General features: G+C 48.7%; 9 protein-coding genes across 9 annotated transcripts; 2 read left to right on the forward strand and 7 right to left on the reverse strand.

The window, feature by feature from the left end:
* Positions 1-1,223: 1,223 nt before the first annotated feature.
* N7469_007412 (uncharacterized protein) lies at positions 1,224-1,631 on the reverse strand (the record flags this gene model as incomplete). The annotated part of the gene is made up of 1 exon (XM_056646330.1): positions 1,224-1,631. The coding sequence occupies one exon, from the start codon at positions 1,629-1,631 to the stop codon at positions 1,224-1,226; it is 408 nt and encodes a 135-aa protein (XP_056499771.1).
* Positions 1,632-1,989: 358 nt separating this feature from the next.
* On the reverse strand, positions 1,990-3,062 carry N7469_007413 (uncharacterized protein; the record flags this gene model as incomplete). Its single annotated transcript, XM_056646331.1, has 2 exons — positions 1,990-2,764; positions 2,863-3,062. Coding segments are annotated over 2 exons (975 nt in total), but the record flags the coding sequence as incomplete, so codon positions are not given.
* A 253-nt stretch (positions 3,063-3,315) lies between these two features.
* N7469_007414 (uncharacterized protein) lies at positions 3,316-4,923 on the reverse strand (the record flags this gene model as incomplete). The annotated part of the gene is made up of 1 exon (XM_056646332.1): positions 3,316-4,923. One exon carries the CDS (start codon positions 4,921-4,923, stop codon positions 3,316-3,318), a length of 1,608 nt encoding a protein of 535 aa, XP_056499773.1.
* A 2,260-nt stretch (positions 4,924-7,183) lies between these two features.
* N7469_007415 (Mpv17/PMP22 family protein) lies at positions 7,184-8,187 on the forward strand (the record flags this gene model as incomplete). The annotated part of the gene is made up of 4 exons (XM_056646333.1): positions 7,184-7,309; positions 7,429-7,704; positions 7,811-8,077; positions 8,137-8,187. The coding sequence occupies 4 exons, from the start codon at positions 7,184-7,186 to the stop codon at positions 8,185-8,187; spliced, it is 720 nt and encodes a 239-aa protein (XP_056499774.1).
* Positions 8,188-8,757: 570 nt separating this feature from the next.
* On the reverse strand, positions 8,758-9,933 carry N7469_007416 (defective in cullin neddylation 1 family protein; the record flags this gene model as incomplete). The annotated part of the gene is made up of 5 exons (XM_056646334.1): positions 8,758-9,190; positions 9,264-9,438; positions 9,500-9,570; positions 9,701-9,744; positions 9,850-9,933. 5 exons carry the CDS (start codon positions 9,931-9,933, stop codon positions 8,758-8,760), a joined length of 807 nt encoding a protein of 268 aa, XP_056499775.1.
* A 536-nt stretch (positions 9,934-10,469) lies between these two features.
* Positions 10,470-11,269, reverse strand: N7469_007417 (ribosome biosynthesis protein NIP7; the record flags this gene model as incomplete). The annotated part of the gene is made up of 5 exons (XM_056646335.1): positions 10,470-10,520; positions 10,581-10,625; positions 10,677-10,706; positions 10,768-10,879; positions 10,941-11,269. 5 exons carry the CDS (start codon positions 11,267-11,269, stop codon positions 10,470-10,472), a joined length of 567 nt encoding a protein of 188 aa, XP_056499776.1.
* Positions 11,270-11,496: 227 nt separating this feature from the next.
* N7469_007418 (nuclear export protein Noc3) lies at positions 11,497-13,575 on the forward strand (the record flags this gene model as incomplete). The annotated part of the gene is made up of 1 exon (XM_056646336.1): positions 11,497-13,575. One exon carries the CDS (start codon positions 11,497-11,499, stop codon positions 13,573-13,575), a length of 2,079 nt encoding a protein of 692 aa, XP_056499777.1.
* Positions 13,576-14,107: 532 nt separating this feature from the next.
* On the reverse strand, positions 14,108-16,636 carry N7469_007419 (uncharacterized protein; the record flags this gene model as incomplete). Its single annotated transcript, XM_056646337.1, has 1 exon — positions 14,108-16,636. One exon carries the CDS (start codon positions 16,634-16,636, stop codon positions 14,108-14,110), a length of 2,529 nt encoding a protein of 842 aa, XP_056499778.1.
* A 1,200-nt stretch (positions 16,637-17,836) lies between these two features.
* Positions 17,837-21,589, reverse strand: N7469_007420 (PT repeat family protein; the record flags this gene model as incomplete). The annotated part of the gene is made up of 3 exons (XM_056646338.1): positions 17,837-20,701; positions 20,742-21,481; positions 21,565-21,589. The coding sequence occupies 3 exons, from the start codon at positions 21,587-21,589 to the stop codon at positions 17,837-17,839; spliced, it is 3,630 nt and encodes a 1,209-aa protein (XP_056499779.1).
* Between the last annotated feature and the right edge of the window lie 1,676 nt (positions 21,590-23,265).

The raw sequence follows: 23,265 nt of genomic DNA on the forward strand, positions 1-23,265 counted from the left end.
CATAGGAATGCCAGTATACAGGAATGCTAGCTTGTTCGAGGATAGAAGAACTTCACAAAGAGGACATAACCAGTCCATGGGCTTGAACTAGAGTAAGCTATATCCTATTACTTGTACTTAAATTAATCCAAGATCTAACATCTAAAGTACTAGTAGGTGTCCCTAATAATTGATAACTCCGGGTTCGACATCAAGTTTCCAGGTTTAGTAGAGGTATCCCTCGTAGCACAATCTCCAAGGTAGTCTCCGAAGCTCCTCGTTACTTAGGCCAACAAGAAGTTGACACTAAGTTCTATTCTGTATTGTTTTTACAAATTTCGAATTATATAATTCAAGATCGTCGCAACTACATTGCGGGAAATGTTAGACCGGCCTTGGAATGTGAGGTTCATCGCTTGAGGAGCATATTGTACGTCCACGTAAGTGTAGACATTGCAAGTTGAGGTTCCTGATATGAAAGAATCACTCAGTTCCTGAATAAGTATCACATCACCGGGGATTCTAGAGAAACAGGACTGAAACGCCTACATGTCTTCAAGACATGTTGACACAGCGGGACCTTGAACGGGCCTTTGGGAGATAGAACCCAAGAGTAAGTTTACTACTTAATAGAAATCCGGAGCCTGAGAGGTGGATCTGTGCTAGCTGAATTATTGACATATTTCAAATCAAGTTTCAGCCATTGATAAGCCAAACTTCTTTGGACACAGTTAGGCCAATATAACGGCATGATTTTGCCCTGGCGAGTTTATCTCGATTTTGCTCTAGAACAAAAAGCCCGAGGGAAGGTAGGAACGAGGAGCAGCGTATCTTATCAAGTCTTTCATTCATCAAAATATGAGTCCCCAAACGTGAAGGAAGCACTAGTAGCTAGCTTTGCACTAGTATACGTTGTGTGATACACTCTCAGCTGAGGATTGCCTTTCAGAGTTGATACTCTCCAAGTTAGCAGTATATATAGGAAGTAGGTTGCTACTGTACTAGTCCCGGTAGGTACTATTTATAAAATTTGAATCTCAATCCCAAAACAAGAAGTCATCCAACAGAGGTACAAATAAATCTAAAATAAAGCCAAATGAAAAAAAAGTCCTAGTTGAAATCAACATCACTACTCCATACAACAAACCAATAGGAACTCAGACAATCACGAAAACAAAACACTCATAAGTAAATAAATTCATCAAATAGTCAATCCCCACATACAATCCATTACCCCAAAACAGTCAAGATCCCTCAGATCCGATCTTATCCACTCGCGTGTAGATACCCTTCTGAACCACCAACTCCACATCCCGTAGCCACTCCCCACACATTAAGCGGGACCCCAGGAAATAGTGCGTCAACTGCGATTTTGGCGGTGGAACTGCAGGACAGCAGTTATTTTTGATATAGATTCGATTCTCGGCGATGATCGTCGCGACTTGCTTCTCTGAGCTGGAATGTGGTTTATCAGAAGTTCTGGGTAGATGCTTATGCGTGGGTCGTAGTTCATTCCTTAAGAACTGTGCCTGTAACGTTATAGTGAGAGGCGTCCGCAGATTGCGTTTAGGATCTGTAGGATTTGTTTCGATGTAGAGGGCTTCGCGGTTGCTTTCGCCGCCGATCGATTCAATGGTGCAGGTTTTGTACATAGGGCATGGGATGTGGAGAGACTGAATCGGGAAAGTCACTCAAGTATTTCTTGTATCCACCAGCCGGCACTTTTTGTAATACGAATTTTATATTCCTGTTAGTTGATTTGTTGAAACCCACCGAATGCGTCTGTTCAGGTGCCAGTAGAAGTACAGACACCGAGAAACTAGCATGAGAGTGGAACAAGAAGGCAGTGATTGGATGTTGACATTCCTAATTTATCTAACACATTGTTTGAATATCAAATCTAAGGATGGGTATGTCCAGCATAGGTAAAACAAATGGGATATTCGACGAGAAAAAAAATGAGAGAGAGAAAAGGCAAATCCAAACCGGAAAGTTATTAGAAAATGCAATCTATGCCTGAATAGCCTTTCCAGTTGCTGCCCACATATCATGTAGACTCCAGGCCCCTGCCATAAAGCTAACTACACCGACGAGGTTATCAGGGAAACCAATGCCTTTCTCGAAGCACCAGTGAAGACAGAGTGGTGCCCAACAGACATTGTTTACAAGGGTCTTGCGCCAAGAGCGGATTTCGGCGCTCTCCTCCTCCTTCAACTCTTGAGTTTCAATGTTGCCCGCCGCAGCGCGCTTTGCCGCGAGTCGGCGTTTTCGGAGAACGTGTTGGCGCCAGAGGACGAAGAATTCAAGAAAAATGTGCCCAAACCAGCCGCGAGTGCTCCAGAGATCCCACTGGACCAAGCTGCCGTATTTCTCCACGAAGCGCTTAGAGATAATACCCTTTGTTGCCAAATAACCAACGTTCTCGAGGAGCTGGTAGACCACGTTGGAGATTATCTGAAGGTAGGTCAGAGTACGAATGATAGGATCGGCAGGTGGGGATTTGAGGGTCTCAGACCCCCAAATCCAAAGTGGAAGAAGGCCAAAGAGGCGGATAGTGTAGCGAGTCTCCGAGGCGAGAGACGATAAGGCACTCCATTTCGAAGGTGATGGTGTTGGCGCGGGGGATGTGGTTTTAGGTAGAGATTGGCCTTTGAGTCGTGCAAGGAGACTGAGACGTGTTTGGAAGGCGATAAATGGTGCCGATGCACAAAGGTGGTGTAGAATCGAGGCAGTGTAGTTGACCGTTGCTAGCACTCTCTCCTGTCCGTCGGCAGTTGAGAGAAGACTGCAGGATTAGCGGTGTATTCTGGTTGTATGGACTGATGTCGCGCGATATATTGAAGCAAGCCTGGGAGTAGCGAGCATCACAAGTGTAAGACTCACAGATCCAATCTTCGAATAGTCACATCAGCCGCCGTTAAAGCCGCCGTCAACTGTTGTCTCGTCGCCGCTTTCCCCGCGGTTATCGGACCATTCCCCACATGCTGAGCGTCCTCCGCTGTCTTTTCTGCTGAGGAAGGTGGGCGTTCTGATTCTGCCATGATGTGTGCAGGAGGAAGGTATAAAGGAAGAAGGAAAAAATGACTTGTTTCGAGGTCAAAAAGTCACACGAAAGCAATCGCAATAAGCTGCTCGGAATCGCGCGCTCGCCGCGGAAGCAACCGAGGCTCGGAACAAGGTTAGGACTGCCTCACTTGGCCTGCCCTTCACGCGGATGCCCCACTCAGCGCGGATTCCGCCAGACCGTCCGAGATGGAATGAGTGCTTAACTCGTCCTCCTACTCCTTTGAGATCTGGTATTTTCTTTTTTTCTGTCTCCACTAATATCTATTGTGCTCAAGAGCTGTGAGATTTTGCATCAATTACAAAAGAGTCGGGACTCATCGCGATATCCTGGCTCGTCTGAATTTCTTCGAAATTGAATATTGTCCATACCCCTGGGTCAAACGTCGGCTCAGTGCTGGGTCCTTGCATATCAAGATTGGTCTCCAGGTCCAAGTCCATGTCACTGGATCTGTCGACCGAGGGATAACCTTCAATCTCTCGCTGGAAGAGAAATTCATCTCTAGCGGAAACATAACTTGATGTCGTCTCGCGCAAATGTTTTGGGGATCTGCCAGCAAACCGATCCCACACATCGTATTCATATCGAGGAATGGCCACTAGCGTTGGTTCCTCTGACACTGTATCCTTGATTGCTACCTCTTCCCATATCGGATGCCTGCTCAGCGGGACTGATCGAGTGCCGGGGGAGAGATAAGCGTAGCTGAGATTCTCTGACTGGAAATCGAACCCTTCAGAGGGGCCAAACTGCTCTGTATGTCTGAGAAGATCCTCCAGGGTGAGTGTCTTTATCCATTTGACAAATTCATGATATTCGAGTGCTGGCATCTGCTGCCAACGAACCCAATTGTAGATAACCTCCAGGCAGGTAAACGGAGCATCCAGCTCCACAATAATATTCAGGATCGGCGTAAGATCCTTGCCGGCTGGATATTGGTGATGCTGCCACCAGATACGAAATGGCCCAGTGTACTGCCATTTGGTAGCGTCTTCGGGTAGATTTCGTAGCTTGTTACCATCGGTGACTGGGCGATACAAGTTGGCAGGGGAGGGAAGAGGCTCTTCGTAGGGCTCACTGGCAACTGTGTCCATACTTACCCAAGCAGCTTCGGCACAATAAGGGCGGCACATCGTACAGTACATTGCTCGACAAGGCTGGAGATTTGAGTAATCTTTTGTCGTCGCTGCATGCTTCTCCGCTTCGATCCGACGATCGCGTTGATCATATGCATCTTCGTCACTATACAAACCTCGTCCGCCTGGAAACATTTGAGATGGTGGAGGAACTTGCTCTCGCAGGCTGGCTGCAGTTTCGAGAACTTCCATTTTCTGATCCAACATCTTTTCCACTTGAGCTTCGGTATAATGGCCGTCAGCAATAGCCTTCTGTATCCATCCGGACAAAACATCAATAGCTCTCTCAGGAAGTGAAGATACATAAGGCGAGTATTCTGCTGTGTCTGCCGTGCATTCGTAAAGGAACCGCGCAGGTCGGAGACAATCTGGTCTCTCGCACTGCAGATCAAAGATTGGATTACTGGTCCAATAGCGCTGAATTGATTCATGATTGCAGTATGGCCCTGCTCTGGTTCGATAGCTTGCATTCCGTATGTCCTCTGGTGTGGCATGAACGATAGGCATGGACTCCGTATGAAGTGAGGTAGCGGAAGTCGCCAAAGTTGCTGCCACGCTCTCACTCACAGACAATGAGGAAGAAGAAGTATAAAGGACCGATGACTCGGTGGTAGAGGTAGGTCCCTCGCCAGTTTCTTCTTCAGCAGGGAGCTGATCCGAGAAGGAAAGGGCCTTGAAGTCACCTTCTTCAATGTCTTCCTCAATGTTGACCTCGTTTTCATACTCGGACTTCTCTTCGGGCTCCATTTTGTTCACAGAAGCTGCGGCGAGGTACTGCTCAAGGTGCTTGGGCAGCTCGTGGGGCTTGGGACTGCTTGCTTTGTGGGTATGGAACTGCCCTGGTCAACGCCAGATACTTGTTGCGCTCAGAGAAAGGATGCGGCGAAGGACACAAGAGAGGACAAGTCCACTGAGGTCAAATCTCTCTGTAATGAAAACTGGAAGATGGGTGTATCAGAGGTGAAAGCTCAGGCGAAGATATTGATTATTGCAAGACTCACGATGGACGCTAAAGATCAAGAGTTGCATGAATTGCAATCTTTTAAGAAGATCGGCGTCATTCTTCAATGAAATGAAGTGGTCGAAAGACAAGTGGGTGTCTGGAGGTGTTGAAGATAAGAGTGAAAACGAGAACAGCAGGAGGTGCTGCTTGCCGGAGAAACGCCTATGCCGCAGTCTTAGTGAATGGAAACAATAGTCATCTTTCTTTGGAAGTTAAGCTAAGTAAGTTTTCCAGTTTCCTTCTATTTTATTTCTTAACAAAAGGCAAATTTGGTGAACTACCTGCATGGTCAATTTGTACAATAACGAATGCCCAGGTAGTCTCGCTAAAAGCGAGACTATATTTGGACGCTGCTATACATATTCCTCCTCACTCCCGTGGCCCACTCCTAGAGGAAATCATCTTACTACTACCACCTAGTAGTAGTAAGATACACTAGTTAGTGAGCTAGTCGCATAGCTCCTTTGCCCCAGAAAGAGCTCTCTATAGAATCTATCCATAATCTCAATGGAAGATATGATATCTACTTACCATTACTGGGCAGTAGTGGATGTTTTCTAGGCGGAGTATGCACCGGTCAGGACGAGGGAAATATCCAAGTTGATATCTGGATCTCATTGTATATCGGCTGACTGCCCAGTCAGGTGGCTGTAGCAGACTATGGTGCCAAATATTACTCTGTAGAACCGAATCTTTGGATATTGAACGCCTGGTCCTTCAACCCTGCGAATGAATCCATAGATTCATGGTGACCGGTAGGGACAGCACTGGCAGCGTTCTTTTATTACGAGTAAATGTCAAATTTATACATAATCATCAATTTGGCTTCCAAGGAGACTTAGGTAGTCGCATCTCTTTGGTTCGCCCTTTGATTAAGTTTGATACCCGACTAACGGCAAACGGGCCGGTGAAAGGTATCCGGCATCCCGATGATCAACGATCAGACATCCGGCAGTTTCTGAGCTGAAGTAATAATATGTACCTGGCAGACACTAGGTACTACTAGTATTAGAATATGCAGATAGTAAGTGGAAAAAGGGTTCGTCGCAGTGCACAGTGCTTGTGTGCTGGTCATAGTGCAGAGTCCATACTGCATTAACGAGTCGTTCATCCGTAGCGCATACGCCGGTGAATAGCCGACAATTGAAAACCTACTATCAATGGCCATCAGTATGTGTAGAGAAGTATCTCGACAATCACTCATCATATTAGTAGGTATGGCATCTTAGTAGGTTTGATCGTAATCTTAATAGCGGCCACTGCCGTAACATGGGATATTATCCAAGTCCAGGTCTTTTATGTTTGGTTCCGGTATGGCGCGAATAGATCCACCCGGGATGTGCTGATGAGTGCCCAACTAGACTGCAGTGATGCATACGGAGTACAGTATGACAGGAGCAAGAAAAAGATCTAGCATACTACTCAAAATGATACTCGAGGACTCTATATATCCATCTACTGCAATAACACCATGTAAATAGTAACCTCGGCTCGCCCTCCCCTAATCAAATTCATCGCAAACTACGGCGAGGTCCAACACAGTCGGAATCCTCCGACGCGCGACTTGCCGCTCACGACCAACTGCCGACTGCTCCGACCGCTTCCTTTTTTATATTCGTTTCCCCAGTCTTTTTTCCCTTGAATCCTCTAGGTTGTCATTATTTTTTCTAACATTCTCTTCTACATTGATCAATTCGACGCAGCCTGTATGTATAAGCTACTATTCCACCTCCCCCCACAAATGTAAATTGGTCTAGCCTCGGCTGTTCCTCCCGTTCCAACTGTTCCACTCAAGTGTTTCCCCCCCAGCCCAGCCCCCCCCTCGGGCCACCCCCAACCTTCTCATAAACAAACAACTCTCCTCCACTCGATAATTCTACGATCGACCCACGTTGTGTTCCTTCTTTATTGACCAGTCCATTCGTGATTCTTTTTTTTTTTAGACGTGTTCGGACTTCCTCCATTGACCTCCTGATTTCTCTCCCCACTACCATCTAGTACACCATGTCTGTCAAATTCCAGGAGGAGACTGTTCGCGCGGTCGCCAATGCTGGCGGTAAGCCCGAGGATCTGGCTCACCGCGTCGGCGAGCGACTGACCGGTGGAAAGACTCAGACGGGATACCTTGCGGTATGTATCATTATCCTTTCGATGAGCTTAAGTCTCAGATTGAGCTTATGGAGGTCTTCCTCGACCGAATCATAATGAAATGGAACTTCTCCAGCTGATCCGAGGAATGTGGATCGCAGGCCTACCTCAAGCAGCTGCAGCACAACCCGCTGCGCACCAAGATGCTCACCTCTGGTGTGCTCTCTGGTTTGCAAGAATTGCTCGCCTCTTGGCTCGCTCATGATGTCGGCAAGCACGGTCACTATTTCAGCTCGCGCATCCCTAAGATGTCCCTGTACGGCATGTTTGTCGCCGCGCCCTTGGGTCACGTCCTCATCGGCATCCTTCAGAAGATCTTCGCCGGCCGCACCAGCCTGAAGGCTAAGATTCTCCAGATTCTCGTCAGCAATCTGATTGTACGTGATATTGCCCTATACTTGATATCCCTCATATCGCTCCTCACTTGTGCTTGCCCTTCACTTGTGCTGCTCGGATATCCATACTAATTCGCGCTCTCCTTAGATCTCCCCCATCCAAAACTCTGTCTACCTGACCTCAATGGCCATCATTGCCGGTGCGCGCACCTTCCACCAAGTACGCGCCACCGTTCGCGCGGGTTTCATGCCCGTCATGAAGGTCAGCTGGGTCACCTCGCCACTGGCTCTGGCCTTTGCCCAGAAGTTCCTGCCCGAGCACACCTGGGTGCCCTTCTTCAACATCATCGGTTTCTTCATTGGAACCTATGTCAACACTCACACCAAGAAGAAGCGTCTCGAAGCTCTGCGCAAGGTATGTTCCAACCACCAACTTTCAAATGCAATCGAAACGGAGACTCACGTGACATCTAGCGCTACAACGAGCGTCGCGACGGCGGATACGAAAAGCGCGACTATCCTTAAAGAGACCTTGTCGCACCTGCAGACGATTAGTTTGAGAATTCGAGATATCCCGCGGTATTTGGCTGAACTCGACTGATACATATCTCGAACTTGGTTCTCTCGCCACGACCCCTTCGATCTGCAACCATTTATTACCCTTTCTTTTGTATTTCATGTTCTGTCCCGGTGTTTTGACTCATGTACACATCCTCTGCATCTTGGTATGCGTCAGATACCTTTCTTCCTTGATGTTCTTTTTTATTACCAATTTACGACGAATGCCCTTTTACCATATACCTCATTCTGCACCTGGAGATAGGTACATATGCTGGATTAATTCAACCCACGGTCCTGTGACGATCACTTTTGTCATAGATAGACTCCGCAGGAAATACAGTTTGTTTCTTTAGGCGAGATTGACATTGAGTTTGATCAGAGTATTCGTAGTGCAGAATCTTAGTCGTGAATAGACATTGAGACGTCTTTGTTCTGTCAGAGTATAATAGTAAGACATCTTAATGATCCCTGTTTGAACAGCTACTCTCTAGACAGATCACACCTACTAGCTTCAATGTATCGAAGAAATCATACTTATTCAACCTCCATTTCAGATCCCTGACCTCTCTTCCCCTTGACAAACCCCACAAAATCATCCAAAGCCCCAGGCCACGCCCCATCAGGACTCCACCACCCAAAATTCTCATCCTCAAACGTCTTCCGCATAAATACCTCCGTCTGCTCCCACAGATCCTTGTTTACGGGTTTCTTACCACGACCCTCGAGGAACTCAATCCACCAATCTAGCCACGGCGTCGTGGCCGTGTTCCAGGGCACCCCGCCTCGATCAGCAGTGAAGAGAAGTTTCCACTGTTCCTCTGCAATTTCGAATTGCAGATTCCGCTGTCCTTGCATGCGGGATAGTGGGAAAGTGAAGCGGTAGACTCGTCGGAAAAGATCTGATTCCTTGGGTATATTGGTGCGAAGGTATTTGACGTGTTTGGCCATTGCATCATGGGACTCGCATCTAGATTAATTAGTCTTGAACAATGAAGAATGAAACACTGAATGTGTTAGCGTAGTTGATAAAGTCGACTTACTGTGTTGATTTCCATCCTTCGACGAATCCCTCGCGGGAAAATTCTCCCATGGAAGGACACTTGCACATCTCGAAGATGGCTAGACAGGCTACCTCATCCAGTTGTACTTGGATATCTCCGAGGAATTTCATTGCGCCGTCGATTCCGATTCCATCGGGGTTATCTTCTGGGTCATCTGATTGAGTCATTAGCAGAGTGAATATCGATGAAGGCGAGTAGCGGAAAATGAGACTTACCTCGGTACGAATCGAATACTTCATTGAGGAATTTTGTGCTTTTTGATGGGCCAGCGCTGCTGCCGAAGAACCTGCTCGTTTCAGTAAAATTAGTTGATGTTCATAAAGGCGAGCGATAGGCCCAGATAGGTTGTCATGAAAGCCACGTGCTGATTGACAGCATGAAGATCATTTGAAGAATGCAGAATATCTGAAACTTACGAGTCAATAGCTCGTTCCAAGTTCCATCCCGTTGCTCTCAACGCCTAAGGTGGTAGTCAGTTTTTGAAGTTCAGAGACACATATCCGGAGAACGGTTGTGTTGAGTGAGCGTTTAGAACAAAGGATACTCAACAGAGATTATAACCAACCTTCACAGCAATACTGTCCTTGGAATTCGTCAAATTGACAAATTGGGCGATTGCCTGCTTCTGAGCTGTAGTGTAAGGCGGCATGGCGGGGTTGTGATATTTGCACCCCGCAGCAGATGGCAGAGAGCTGTTGAGTATGAAGGGGTCGCAGTATAGAGTGATACCCTTGCGTGGTTGATGTGGATACCACTAAAGGGGATTGGCCAAGAAGAAAGGTCTTTTGATGGGATATTCCATCAATTCTCCGATGCGAGCGTTGGTCTTGGTGTATCGCGATGCGGGCAGGATGACTCAGCTGCTGCCTGAGGCATATATAAAGAATTCAGTGACTATGCCATTTGGTGGAACTAAAGCGGGATATTTTTACAATAATCAGTCGAATTACAGCAGGGGAAGAGGCCTACTAATTTATGTTTGAATCGATACGGCAAGTCTGATTCCAGGGTTGTGATGATTTTGTATTAACAGGTTGATTGAAAATTGATCGTTGAAAAGTATCGTGATGTATAGTAGATCCCCGAAGAGATAATAGCACTTTTTACATGATAGTAATTGACTCCATAACTCCAATCCTGATCAAGTATGCGAACATGCGAGATTCAAGCCCGTCAAGATCCTATTTAGGTGGTGAAAAGGGTATCTTCGTCGCGCAGATACATTCCAACATCGGCCTGTATAAAGTTAGTCGAGATCAAGGTGGACCAAAGCAAGAGAGTAAATATGAGATGTACCTGAGCAAATACGACTATAGCGGTGGGCTCCAATTTACGCATTTCCTGGGAACAAGTTAGCAATATGTTGATCATGGCAAAGGCGTTTGCTCATACAGCAGTTGATCTCGCGGTCACACCGAAGCCCTGATTAACAGTTGGATTAGTTGATGATCTATAATTCATGCCGATGAAGAAAGAGTCTCACAAGAGGGGTATCGTTCTGGTTGAAAATGACGCATCCCGAGTGCTCAGGCGCATCCTCTGACCATCTGGCAACGTGCGCCTTCAAAACATTCGATCCGTACAAAATGGGCATTCTATTTCAACTTGTAAGTTTCATCCAACAGCGTGATAGATATTCCACCTGGGACTGCTCACTCTCCGTTAGACTTGACCCAGCATTTTACACGAGCGTGAGGCGCAATTATGCTCAAACTGCTCATGTTCAGACGGAACTTTCCAGTCTTTGTGAACTTTCCAATCATCGTGCCAGCGGTGAGGAGAGAGTCGCGGGGGATTGAGGTCGCGAAATTGGCAATGCGCTCGGGAAGATAGAACACTCGGTCCTTTACAAGTCGGAAGACCATTCTCTCGGTGGTAGCGCTACCTTCAGCGGGCGGAGCAATCAAGTTTGACAAAGATGCTCCAGTGTACGAAGCAAGCTTCGTGAACATTGTGCGGGTTTCGGTCTCATCGAGGGCACGCATTTTGACTGGTAGGGCTATCGACAACACCGATTGAAGGGAAATGAAATGCGAAAGTTGTATTCTTGAGGTGGTTGATGCCGATAAAAAAATATCCAGGAACCTACCCCGATAGGTGGGCGGTGAAGAAAGCATCTGGCAGAAAAGTCGAAAAAAAGTAGCCACCGCCCGCCAAACTCGCAGACCCTTCAAGTCTTCAACGTTCGTCGATTGGACTTAGAAACGACACAATGGCGCGCGGTCCGAATGTGAAAAGGAGGCGGTTGAGTCCGCCTGTTGATGGCGGCAAATCTTCAAAATCCAAGGCCGATCTTTACGGTGATTCCGAAGACGAATGGGATGTTGAGCAGGACTATGAACGTCGCCCGCGCAAGGCGGAGAAGAAAACAGCTGAACGCACTCGATTGCCTATCAAGACCTCTGAGGGTTTCGTTCACGAACCGGAGAGCAATGCAGCCGATGTTGAAGCCGACGCCGACGCCGATGCTGCTGAGGAAACCGACAGTTTTCTGGGTACCGACGACGACGAAGATGATGCTTCTGAGCAAAGCGAGCCGGAGGTCGAGGAGAAGAAGCCCAAGATCCCGATAAAGGTTCAAATCATACAGGCCAAGGAAGAACTTGCACGAATGGCCACTTTGATCAACGAGGACCCGGAAGAACACACATCTCTATTTAAGACAATGGCAGACATGGTGGAGAAGCCTGATGCGCCTATCACGGTTAAGAAGTTGGCACTCGCTTCACAAGCTGCGATCTATAAGGATGTGATTCCTGGTTATCGTATTCGCCCCATTAGTGAGGAGGAAATGTCTGGCAAGGTTTCCAAGGAAGTGCGCAAGCTCCGAAATTTCGAACAAGCTTTGTTGACTGGATACCGGAACTATGTCCAAACACTTACTTCCTTGACTAAACCTGGTAAGAATGTCGTTGTTGATCCAGGCCTGAAGACCGTCGCTATCAACTGTACTTGCACAATGCTTCAATCGGTACCTCATTTCAACTTTCGCAATGAATTGCTTAAGATCCTTGTGAATAGACTTGCGAGGAAACAGGTCGACGCGGATTTCGTCAAGTGTCGCGAGAGTCTGGAAAATATTTTCAGGATGGATGAGGATGGGTTGGTCTCATTGGAGGCGGTCCGATTACTGGCGAAGATGATGAAAGCTCGGGATTTCCAGATCCACGAGTCTGTTCTGGATATTTTCCTTCACCTACGTCTACTGGGAGAGTTTTCTCAAAAGGCTTCACGGGACCGGGTGGATAAGCGCGAGGAAGAAGCTCCAATTGGAGGCAAGAAGAAGCAAGTCCGTGAATTCCGCACCAAGAAAGAGCGTAAAGTGTTGAAGGAGCGTAAGCTCGTCGAGAAGGATATGAAGCAAGCCGATGCACTTGTCTCCCACGAGGAACGAGACAAGAACCAAGCAGAGACCTTGAAGCTTGTCTTTGGCGTCTACTTCCGGATTCTGAAGCAGCGCATCCCTAAATTAATGGGACCTGTTCTTGAGGGTCTGGCAAAATACGCTCATCTCATCAACCAGGACTTCTTCGGTGACCTGTTGGAAGCTATGAAGGACCTCATTGCTCATGCCGAACGTGAAGAACAAGCAGAACTGGAGGACAACGAGGAAAACGAAGAAGAAGCCGCGCCTCGGGATTCCCGAGCCCGTGACACACGCCGCGAAGCTCTTTTATGCACAATCACTGCATTTGCCCTGTTGGAAGGACAAGATGCCAGCAAGGCCGCTCACTCCCTGCATCTGGATCTCGGCTTCTTCGTCCAACACCTCTATCGATCCCTCTACTCCCTCTCCACAAATCCAGAAGTCGAGTTCAACCCCAATACCTCCCTGCGTCTGGCCGATCCCAACAATGCCGATGACGAGAATCAACTCTCACAGGCCCGTTCAAGGAATAAAGTCAACTTCCAAACCCCCATGGTCTTACTGCTGCGCTGCCTACATTTTACCTTGATCTCCCGTGCACACGGTATGCCTCCTCCCGTAAGACTTGCCACCTTCTCCAAGCGTCTCATGACGACTGCGCTTCAATTACCGGAGAAATCGGCCATGGCGACGTTGGCTCTGATGAACCAAGTTGCCAAGCACAATGCTCGTCGAATTTCATCGCTGTGGCATTCTGATGAGCGTAAGGGTGACGGAGTCTTCAATCCCTTCGCAACTGATGTTGAGGCCACGAATGTCTATGCGGGATCGGTGTGGGAGGGTGAATTGCTGCGTCAGCATTATTGTCCTCAGGTCCGGGAAGCGGCTGTTGATATTGAGAAGATGCTTGCTTCCGGGAAATAATTGTTGATCTGTGTTTCGTGTTGTTGTCTGAATATATCCTGGGACATATTGCATTTATGTATTACTCTACTACTTTACTGGAAAAGCGTGAAAGTTCCTGAGAATATGAAGGATACTATGAATACTCTGTACATCTTACTAGAACATGAAAATAGTCAAAACAACTAACCCTAACTTGCAGTCCTGGAAAAGGCGTTCTGGTTATTCAAATCAGCAACATCACTTTTCGCTAATCCTATTCACATCCAGCGTGGACTAATGACATAGAACCATATTCACAATTTAGTCATTCATAGAAACAGTTAAACGCTTCATAAATCAATACCATATTTCTTTCTGCCTGTTCGAACCATATTGCAGAACAAATCATGTCACACTTGCCATTCAATTGGGCGTTGTAAGTTTTCTCTGGGATCACTCGGATCGCGAAATATTCCGTCCGTAGTAGATACAAGCACGAGTGAAGCCAATCATGGAAAGGCCAAGATCGAACAAAAGGCCCATTCAGCCTATGCCGCCGTTCCTCATCAAATTAATTCTTCAATTCATGGTCTTGACCGTTTGTCTTGGGCTTTCGAATGGAATTCCATTCGCTTTCTTCGTCGTCTCGTCCAAGCAAAGGCCGCTCCTCCACCCATTCCTCATCGCTTTCACTTACCTTAACCTCTGTTTCGGGAACTGAAATCGAAGATGATTCTTTATCCGCTGCTGGAATCAGAACGCCACCATCAGACGAGCCGGTTCTTGGCGGGAACGGACATGCCTCGGTTGTTTTACTCAAAGCCAATGGGCATCTTTGAGCAGATGAAACATCAATCGGTTGAGGTCGGTCCATTTGACGCCTCTTCAGTAAAATCGTATTAGGCATCTCGATAGATCTCAGGGCGGGGTGGATGGGAACTCTGTCTATGTTGTGAGTTTGTTTGAATTGAACTGGGACAGCAGGGAGAGGTGGTGTCGATGACCCAGTGCTGCTCCTGTCCTTCACGTTGTCCAAATGCTCGGCGTGCACTTTGATAGGCATTTGGACGGACAGAAGCGGCGCTTTGCCAGTCCCTCTAGGACTGCTTTCAATGGCAACATGCCGTCGACGAAAATTGAACAGACTCCATTTCTTGGGCTCGTTTCCGTTGTTGCCCCCTTTAGGTTGTCCTTGATCTGGAGAACCGGACTTGAGGTTCTTGAGAAGTCCCTTATTGTTCAAGGAAAGGCTTCGAGGAAGCAGGGTAGCCGGCTCACGCTCACCAGCCTTTGTCTCTCTATGGTTGACATCACCCATGCTTGCCCCTACTGCTGGCAATCTCTTGATACCAGAGGTAGAGTCTTTGATCGGAGTCCGAGGGGGAAGCATTGGAGGGTGTGTAGCTCCGATTGCAAGCACACCTAGATCCGCGATTGTAGGCTTTGACTTAAACTTGCTTGCCGATTCGGAACTCTTGATTGAGGAGTCAGATTGCTTGACCAGAGAAATAGTGGTCTTGACCAAGGGATCAGTTCTACACATGCTCGATTCACTCGGCATTGGAACGGGCAGAGAAGGAACAGGCAACGAGCAATCGGTTAAAGTATGAGCTTTGAGAAAAGCAATTTCTCTTTCAATTTCCGAGTTCTTCATATGCTGCACCTCCATGAACCGTCGAGTCTCATCTGTGGAAAAGCCTCGGGTTAAAGCATCGGTTTTGAGGTTCAACTCTTCGTAAGACTTTGCCAAAGCCCGGATCTCATCCTGCAACTCATCCACCAACTTTATTTCAAAGCCATTGAGATGTCTTTCCATGACGCCGATCTCAAGCCGAATTGCCAGCTGGAAGTTCATCGTTTCCCGTGATATTTCGGACTGCTTAAAGAACAAATCGGTATTAGCACGCGAGAGATCGGTGATGCTCTGTATATGGCGATTGAGCTGGTCATTGATCCATGTGGAGAGCTCCTCCAACTTTTGGGTGAGATCTTTGATTCCAGTATCTGCATGGCGTTGGATGGAACGGACCATTTCAATGATTTCTTCTTCATTCTGTGCGGCCATGCCACGGCTTGTAGAACTTTCTGCAGGAGCTTTTGGCTTTTCGAACCGCTCTTTGGGAGTCGGCACTCGGGACGAAAACAAGCGGCTTCGATTTTCACCTGCTTTGTTGAGGGTATGAGGATTTTCTTTCCCGTTAGGCTGCGATGATGAAGCTGTTGGTTGCAAACTTGTATCCAGCCAAGCCTTGGGGATGTACTTGACCTTGCCAGTTCCCTCAAAGAGATCATCTGGGCGAGGTGGAGATTCGCTGATAGCAGGGTATCTGAACTGATCATCGCACGAGTGGGCTACATTCACTGAAGCTGAGGAGTCTTCAAGGTTTGAACGTACGGTCCGGATGTCAACTGCATGATTCTCGCAGGACACTGGTGTTATGATCCCAGCAGTTGTATCTATGATCGAACTCTCAGGCTTTTCGCTCTTGCTTGCAGATGATGAATAGCTTGGGGGTCTTTGGCTTGAAGAAAGACGCTGACCAGCAGGGCCCTTAGCAGACGACATAATCCCATGTGCGTTAGATAGGGTATTTGAAGGTGGAAGAGGAATCCGACTAGGAGCGCTACTGGTATTAGAGGCAGATGAAGCAGACATAGTTGAAGAGCTTTCCGGACGAAAAGGTCTACCGGGGTCAGCTTTCGGTCTGGCCTTTGTTGAGCATGCAGTAAATGAGATCAAAGGTGGGATGAGAGCATTTGGAGGGTGACGGCGATGACATGGCTTGGTGCTGTCATGATAATGCGGGAGAGGAATAGGACTAGAGATCTCTTCCTTTGAGATTTCCCTTTTTAAGTCCTTGAAGCTCAACTTCGACTTGAGAATCTGGAGCTTCAATCTTTTCTTACATCCGGACGTAGTAGAGGGTGTTTCACAAGTAGGGGAATTTTCACAAGAGGACTCTTTCGAAAAACAACTCTTGCCAATTTGATCTTCTTCATCTTCAAAAAGAGCATCAGGCTCGGGAGTCTGTCCTCGAGAACGGCGAGGCTTGGGCATAGGCAGTGCTAACTCTTCATCATAGTTGAGACCGGACACCATGCGAGGCATAGCTGGACGGTACACTTCATCAGTGGCCTTCTTAGGGCCCGTGTGGCCTTTGATAGAAATCCGTATTAGTACTCAATTGTTTTGAGAGCGAGAGAAACGCGAATTTGAGGGCACAATGAGTTTGTTTATTGGAACGAGGTCTCACCATTACTCTTGCGAGGAAGCTTGCTGCTTTGAGAATCGCGTGAGATACCCATGCTCACAGGTGGATCAGCTCTCCCGAGATCTTCTTCGTCGTTGCTAGTGGTCTTGAAACCAGGATTGCAATTGGAAATGGAAAATACAGCAGGAGAGGCAGGTCCTGTTGGAGAGGGAGTGGCTGAACCACAGTACCTCTCAGGACAGTGTTGTCTTGTAGGACTTCTTAGAGGTCCTGGGATAGCAATATTCTCCGTTATTCACCAGACCGGCGAAAGATAAGGAACACTGTAAATGCCAACGAAAGAATATTAGGCGTACAATTAGAGTGGGATGAAAACAGTTAACAGAGGACGAGGGAGAAAAGTGAAGAGGAAAAGAAGGCAAGTGAGAGAAGTGAAGGAGGGCAGCCAACGTGACTGGCCAGGCAGCTACACGCGAAAAAGAAGGACTGCAGGGAAAAGACAACACTATATCTAAATAGAAAAGATGGGTTTAGACTGATTCATGTTCATTCATTAAGTTCATAAGAGAGCCTCATTATACCTTTTGAAGCAATACAAGCTCCCATCTCGACCTATATTGGTCTTGAAATGGGCCAGGCATGCTAATAGGAGAGACAAGAAAAAGAAAATCATCAAGCCCATAGAGGGCAACAAGATTGCAAGAGTGTCTCACAAGAGAAGAGACCAAAAGAAAACAGCAATACGAAACGAAAAAAAAGACCGAGAACAAAAATAAGAGAATCGTAATCAATACAGGGGAATCAAAAGCGGGGAGGCAAAAACATTCTTGACAACTTTTTCGCTCGCCATTGCATCTCCTTCGAATGCAAGTGGTGTGATAGACGAAATCCAAGCCTTAAGGCAAGGAGCGCCAGAAAATGGCCACAGCAGGGGCCAGGACAAGGGCAACCCAGAACAAGCTCCTGATATCAATCATTGTCAGTATCTGCAGCTCAGACTATGGAAATGTCTCTAGTGAACCCCCAATATGGGCGAATGTGCAGCATCAAAGGACAGATGAATGGGATGTATAACTTCGACGCAATTCTTACTTGCGGTCCTTTCCACGACGGCGGAAAGGCGCAAAGATTGTGCCGAAGAAGCCAACAAACACCGTGCGCAGGAACGCCTTGAGCCAGTTGTCACCTGTACTATTCAGAGAAACAGCAGTCACTGACCGGTTCTGGCTCACTGGACGAGCCTCTTCCTCATTCGCATTATTAGGGGCGAGAACATTGTCCTTGGCGGTAGGCTCGGCGGACTCGGCGGGCTGCTTGCTGGATTCAGCAGGCTGGTCCTCGGTCGAGACAGTGGCCTTATTGTCGTTAGCAGACGGCTGCTCGGCGAGAGTGGCGGTCAATTGGTCTGTGGATGGCTGTTGGAGTTTCTGAAGAAGAGCTTCACGATCACCAGCAAGGGCTGCAAGGGCCGGATCAGCATCGAATGACGGCACGGACGCGTTATACGCAAGATTGAGCGGCGAAAGCTTACTGTTATCGGTCTTGTTGTCGATAGGCTCATCCTTTGCCTGGGTAGAGTCCTTCTGTTCTGCCACAGCCGGAGCAGCCTCAGTAGCCTTAGGCTCATGAACAGCGGAAGCAACGCCCACAGCAGCAACACCAGTCGCGGCGGCAGCCGCAGCGCCAGCAGCCACAGCCTCAGGAGTCACCATGCTGTCCTTGGGCTCTTCAGGGGTCTCCTCAACCTCCTTCGAAGCGTGAGTCTCGTCGACAGGAGCCTCGGGCTGAGCTGTCTCGGCAGAGGCCTCAACAGCAGGGACTTCCTCGGCCTTGGTCTCGGTCTGTTGTTCAGGAATAGGTGCCGCCGCGACGGGTTCCTCCTTAACTGCGGGAGTCTCTTCAACCTTGACCTCAGGGGTAGGTTCGGCAACAGGCTCAGCAGCAACAGGGTCCTCTTTAACAACAGGAGTCTCCTCGAATTGAGCTGGCTCTTCAACAGCCTTGGGAGGCTCTTCAACCTTCTCTTCAGCAGACGCCGAGATTTCGACTGCGGGTGTTTCTTCGGTAGTCTCCTTGGCATCAGTAGTCTCGACAGGGGCTGTCTCAACAACACGCTCCTCAACCGGGGCAGATTCCTCGGCAGTAGGGGCCTCAGGGGCAGATTCGGTCACGACAGGGCTCTCTGTAGCAAGATCCTCGGTTTTAGACTCAGGGATCTGAGTAGCAGGCTCAGCGGCGGTGGGTTCTTCGGTGGTCTGCTCATCGGAGACAACCTCGGTGACCTTGTCCTCGGTAACAGGGGCTACCTCAGCAACTGGAGCGGTCTCGGCCACAGGCACGTCAACAACAGACTCTTCAACGGCAGATTCAACAGGAGTTGGTTCGCTGACTGGGGTCTCATCAACAGAGGGGGTGGTCTCAGCAGCAGGCTGTTCGACAGCAGGAGTTTCAGGGATCGACTCAGCAATCTTTTCCTCTGAAACGAAAACCTCCTCAACAGCCGGAGTCTCAATGGGAGTCTCAGTAGCAGGAGCCTCAGCAGGAGTCTCAACAGGAGTCTCATCAGCAGGAACTTCAGCAGGAACTTCAGCAACAGGGGCTTCAGCGGCGACATCAACGGTGGCAGGCCCAGCGTTCTGCTCCTCGGTAGCAGGCACCTCAGCCGTCACGGTCTCAGCAGGGACGGAGGTGGAAGCAACTTCGGTCTCCTTCTCAAGAACAGGTCCCGGGATCGCTTCCTCGATAGTCTCTTCCTTGGTCTCAGCAGGGGCAGCCTCGGCAGCAGACTCAGAAGGAACATCCTTGGTTTCAGCGAGGGTCTCGCCTGCGGTAGCTTCAGTAGATGATTCCTCGATAGTCTTCTCGACAGCCGGCTCCTCAGCAGGAGCGGGGACATCTTCCGTTTTATCTTCGACCACAGTCTCCTCGACCTGAATCTTGGCGGGCTCCTCAGGAGTCTCTTCCTTGACGGACTCGGTTTCCTGGACGGGAACAGGGGCAGATTGCTCTACAGCCTCCTGCACAGGCTCCTCGACCTTGGTCTCTTCAACCTTGGACTCCTCAACAGGGGTCACATCGACAGTCTCACTGGTCTCACTGGTAGTCTCGACAAGCTTCTCGGCGACAGGCTCTTCAACAGACTGTTCAACAGTGGTCTCGGTGGCAGCGGTAGGCTCAATAGCAACCTCAGGAATAGTCACAGGCTCGGTTGTAGTCTCGGTGGGCTCCTCAGTCTTGACCTCCTCGGCCTTGGGCTCGTCAGCGGCCTGCTCAGTGGCAGTCTCAGTAGCAACAACAGATTCAGTAGTAGATTCAGCAGTTGCTTCGGGCTCGGTAGTAGTCTCAGCAGGCTTCTCGGCGATTGGCTCTTCGATGGGAGCCTCAGTCTTGGCGGGCTCTTCAATCTTAGATTCCTCCACCTTAGTCTCCTCCGCGATAGGCTCCTCGACCTTAGGTTCCTCGACCTTAGGCTCCTCAACGGTAGTCTCTTCTGCGGCCTTCTCAACAGGAGCTTCAGTGGCAGTCTCGGCAGGGGTTTCTTCAGTCTTGGCCACAATAGGCTTCTCATCCTTGACCTCCTCAGTTTCCTTCTTTAAAGGAGTCCCGGTAGCAGCAACCTCAGTAGATTCCTCGACCTTGGACTCTTCAGCGGGTTGTTCAACAGGAGCAACCTCAGCAGTAGTAGCTTCGGCAGTAGTCTCAACGGGCTTCTCGTTCTCAGTATCAACTTGTGTAGTCTCCTCAACCTTAGCCTCTTCGGCCTTCTCCTCAACTGGGGCAGGCTCATCCACCTTGGAATCCTCAACGGGTTGCTCGGCTTGAGCTTCTTCGGCGGAAGTAGCCTTGGATTCCTGAGTGGCAGACACTTCGATCGTAGCCTCCGCGGGGTTTTCAGTAACCTCCTCGGCCTTGGGCTCCTCCGTGGTAGCTGGAGCTGTCTCGACTGGGGGGTTCTTCCTTGGCTTCAGCCTGGATAGGCTCTTCAGCCTTGACCTCCTCCAACTTCTCCTCGGCTGGGGCAGGAGTTGCATCAGCGGTTTCCTTTACCTCATTTTCGAGCTTTTCGGCAGTGGGCTCGGAGGTCTGGGCAGCTTCCTGGGTCGATTCTGGCTGAGTTTCCTGGATTGGCTCAGGAGTTGGCTCGGCAGCAGCCTCGGCAGCAGGCTCAGGTACAGATTCCCGAGTCTCGGGGACAGTCTCCGTCTTTTCAGAAGCGGTTTCAGCAGCGGCCTCTGTAGCAGACTCAGCTGGCCTGGGCTCATCTGTGGTGGCCTCAGCAGACTCTGGTTCTTGCACAGCAGGCTCCTCAGACTCCGTCTTCGCGGGGACCTCCTCTGAAGGTGCCTCTGGAGCCGTCTCCTTTGAGGCCTCAACTGGTGCAGACTCTTCCTTGACAGGTTCTGTCTCGGTGGTGGTTGTCTCAGGTTGAGTCTCCTCAACGAGATCTGAAGCGGGCTCCTCGGTAGCCACGGGTGGTTCAGCTGGTTGTTCGGGCTGCTCCTCGCTAGGAATACCGGAAACACTTTGTTGCTTCTTCTTCTCCTTCTTCTTTGCGTTTTTCTTGGCCTTCTTTCTCTGTGCCGCGGTCAGAGCAACCTCCTCTCCATCCTTGGCATTCTCCGAAGCTTCATCGTCACCATTGGCGGCGGGCTTCTCGTCGGTCACGATTGGAGTAGTGGTAGGCTGGACGGGTTCGACCGCGATGGGGTCTTTGGGAAGGGTCTCGTCGGAGACTAAGCAAAACATTGATTAGTTTGGAAATCCGTGAAATCAGAGCTAGTGAAAATTCTTTTCTTTCTCTTCTTTTTTTACTCACCATTCTGAATGGCAGCGGTCGCCATGTTGTCGTTAAGTTCGTAACGGTCGTGAAAGTGGGGAGGGAAAAGAGCAGGATTTGCAATTTGACCAGCAAAGCACACTAACGCAGGACCAACTGTACAAGGCTCACAGAGCGAGAGTAAGAGATGAGGGTATTATGGAGAGTAAAAAAGAATTGATGATGACAATGATTATAGAAAGGTGTGAGGGAAAGAAACTCAAAGAGAAGCCGGGAACAAAGAGGCAGCGCGAGCATAAAAAAAAAAACTCAGATGCCCAACTCGACTGTACAACACCAGGCGCATATGATCGTAGCTCTCCACCAGGTTGTCACAGTGACCAACTCGTGCTATACTCCAATGGTCGAGGAGGGGCACGATGGAGGCCCAATGACGATGAGCCCAAGTGCAGTGGGAGGTCGCTAGTTTGGCCATGGGCCGTTAGCTTTGGGCCGATCTCCACTGCCAACATGCGGTGAGCTACCGAGGTTGGCTCCCTCGCATTATCAATTGAGATGGAAGTGGAATGGTTGGATCTCGGGATTGGAGTGGATGGAATGAAGAGGAGAAGAAAGTGTGACGGGGGGATGTTGTACAGGTACACGTAGTCCCGGCATTGTACAATCTCTCCTCTTCAACATACAGCAATGCCTTCCTCTCATTCTCGTACAAAAAAATACCGAAATAAAAAAAATATATATACAGTCGGGGGAAAAAAAAAAGTGGATCGACAACACCATCACTGATAACTTTTACGCCAATGGGGAGTGCTAGCGCAAAAGTGCACCGCTCCACCTGTCATTTGACTCATGATCGTCCGCGCAGGGAACTGCAGGCCAGCGGTACAGTTTCATTATCGGGATATGGATCGTATGTACAGAGTAGACGGATGGTAGATACCAGGTAACGAACAAAGGGAAATGTTCAGTGTTTACCGGTATTGAGGTATAGATAGATATGTCTACCCTGTGACATAATTAGGGCTCGCGATTAGTTACTTCCCACGGTCCGCGAGGTCCGCGCATCCATGGAACCCGTCGGCAACACTGGGACATGGCATGACACTAGTCTTCCTGTCCGTTCCGAATTGATTGCAGAAAATCGCAGAATCTAGTCGAATACGACTCAATTGGTCTGGGGTATTCGTACATAACTAGAACTACCATAGTAACTACTATGTAACTATGTAACTTTGTACTAAGGATTCAACAAGATGAGAGAGCGGTCAACTTGGAAAAACTTTGATGTTCGGCCTGAGCTCCTTCAAAGTTCGACTATGTCAAACAGGGGAATATCCAAATATCAAATCAAATATCGAAGTGTAGGTAACTACTCCAAAGGTACGAATATGATCCATCTGTAGTCCATTTCCAACCGAATTGCTCTTGTTAAAGCAGAATGAATTCGCATGTCCGTCATTCATGTATGGCATATGGTTATGCTTTGCACTCTCTCTCTCTCTCTCCACTTGCACACCGATCGTCTGGATCAACACACCCTTCTCCAAGTGTCCACTCGGATATCTGGACTATGTAGTGATCCCCATTGCGTGCTGTTCAATTCGTACAGTATGCCCAACATGTTCGTCATCTCCTAGAATCAAGTACTACTATTTTTGTACCAGGTCGGTCGCACTCGCATTCAACTTGCACGAATCATATATCTATCCAAAAAAAAAAATGGTGCTTGCCCGCGTATCT

This window comes from Penicillium citrinum (genome assembly GCF_028827155.1).
Source record: "Penicillium citrinum strain IBT 23319 chromosome Unknown utg000006l:1.0-3011923.0:1.0-3012962.0, whole genome shotgun sequence".
Taxonomy (NCBI): Eukaryota; Fungi; Ascomycota; class Eurotiomycetes; order Eurotiales; family Aspergillaceae; genus Penicillium; species Penicillium citrinum.